At 34.2% G+C, this 1,624-nt stretch overlaps 1 protein-coding gene across 3 annotated transcripts in view; it reads right to left on the minus strand.

Moving 5' to 3' along the window:
• Nucleotides 1-100: 100 nt before the first annotated feature.
• The window catches only part of LOC106867440 (polyunsaturated fatty acid 5-lipoxygenase), a 9,104-nt gene continuing 7,580 nt past the window's right edge, over nt 101-1,624 (minus strand). For all 3 annotated transcript variants that reach the window (XM_014912316.2, XM_052975157.1, XM_052975158.1), the window contains exons 6-7: nt 1,064-1,196; nt 101-226 (exon numbers count right to left, since the gene is read on the minus strand). In XM_014912316.2, coding sequence (XP_014767802.2) covers nt 116-226; nt 1,064-1,196 — 244 coding nt within the window. In that variant the 3' untranslated portion in view covers nt 101-115. The remainder of the gene's footprint in view (nt 227-1,063; nt 1,197-1,624) is intronic.

Raw genomic sequence — 1,624 nt, forward strand, 5'->3', positions numbered from 1 at the left:
TTGGTGTAAGTAAAAATTACGCCAAACTGAAATACTCAGAGTTTTACAGAAAAACATGGCGGAGAATAATTCACTAAATTTGAATAAAATATACATTTGGTTACAAGAAAATATTCTAGAAAATTCTTACAGGATTGTCTGGTCCTTTTTGCTGTTGCAGTTGTATGGCAATTGGTACCAAATCATCTTCGGAATTCAACATAAATAACCCAATAGGAGCACACATCTGTAATTAATTATGCCAAGTATATACCAATCAAAATCTCAATCAATGAATATATTTGGGAGATTGGAACGAAAATAAAAGATCCAATTTTAACCTAATGTGGATTTCTCACGTTTATTTAAAAAAGAAATAAAATCGAGGTGGTGGTCACGGATTTCTTCTATCTTTTGCCAATTTCAGTTATTAGACTGCGGCAATGCTGATGCACCGTCTTGAAGAATTTGAGACGAATTCAGTGATTTATAAAGACGGTACTTACTAAAATACACTTCATTTTCAAAATTGAATAGAATCTGTAGACAGAAGCCTCCCAAAACACTTCTGCTCTATCGGTTTGTTTGCCGAACCGCTAAGTTACGGTGATGAAAACATACCAACATCGGTTGTCAAGTGATGGTAGGGGGTCAAACACAGAGACACAAACACATACACACACACACACGCATATATATGTATATTACACATATATATGTGATAGACTGTTGAATGTTGTGAATTAGTCCAACAAATAGATTAATTCAAATTTTTTTGGGACATATTTGATCTGTAAAATCGCTCCAGTAGAGGGCGCTGCGAGACGACTGTTAACATCTTGGCACCCATTGCATAAATCAAATACTTTCTTCATGGCAAACTTCAGTGAAACGGCTTTTTTACAGGTAAAATATATCCGAGATTTGAACCGGTTAACCTATGCACGCACACATATATTAACACATACACAAACACACCACAAGTACGCAATATATATATATATATATATATATATATATATATATATATATATATATATATATATATATATATATATATACATATTTATTAATATATACCTACATGTAAATATTTTCTATGTCTAATATCTTCCAATATATTCAAATCTGTATAAAATAGACGTTTTTTCTTGATCAAATCTTCCAGTGTTTCTTCTTTCAGGACCGGTTTCATAAGGTCATCGTCTACAGCAAGTCTATAATAAAGAAATATGCACATATACATTCCTACATCCATTCATCCATCCAGCCATCCGTCCGTCCGTCTGTCCGTCCGTCCGTCCGTCCGTCCGTCCGTCCGTCCGTCCGTCCATGTATGTATGTATGTATCTGTCTATCACAAATCCACACTTTGTATATAGATTTGTATGTGTATATATATATATATATATATATACATGGTTCCGGGTTCAGTCCCACTGCGTGGCACCTTGGACAAGTGTCTTCTACTATATATAGCCTCAGGCCGACCAAAGCCTTGTGAGTGGATTTGGTAGACGGAAACTGAAAGAAGCCCGTCGTATATATGTATATATATATATATATATATATATATAATAATTTTCCCAGAGGATGTAGCAACCGTTACCAATATAGCATAAGAACTTACCTTAGGAGATCATTA

The sequence above is a fragment of the Octopus bimaculoides genome, chromosome 20 (assembly GCF_001194135.2).
Source record: "Octopus bimaculoides isolate UCB-OBI-ISO-001 chromosome 20, ASM119413v2, whole genome shotgun sequence".
In the NCBI taxonomy this organism is placed as follows: domain Eukaryota; kingdom Metazoa; phylum Mollusca; class Cephalopoda; order Octopoda; family Octopodidae; genus Octopus; species Octopus bimaculoides.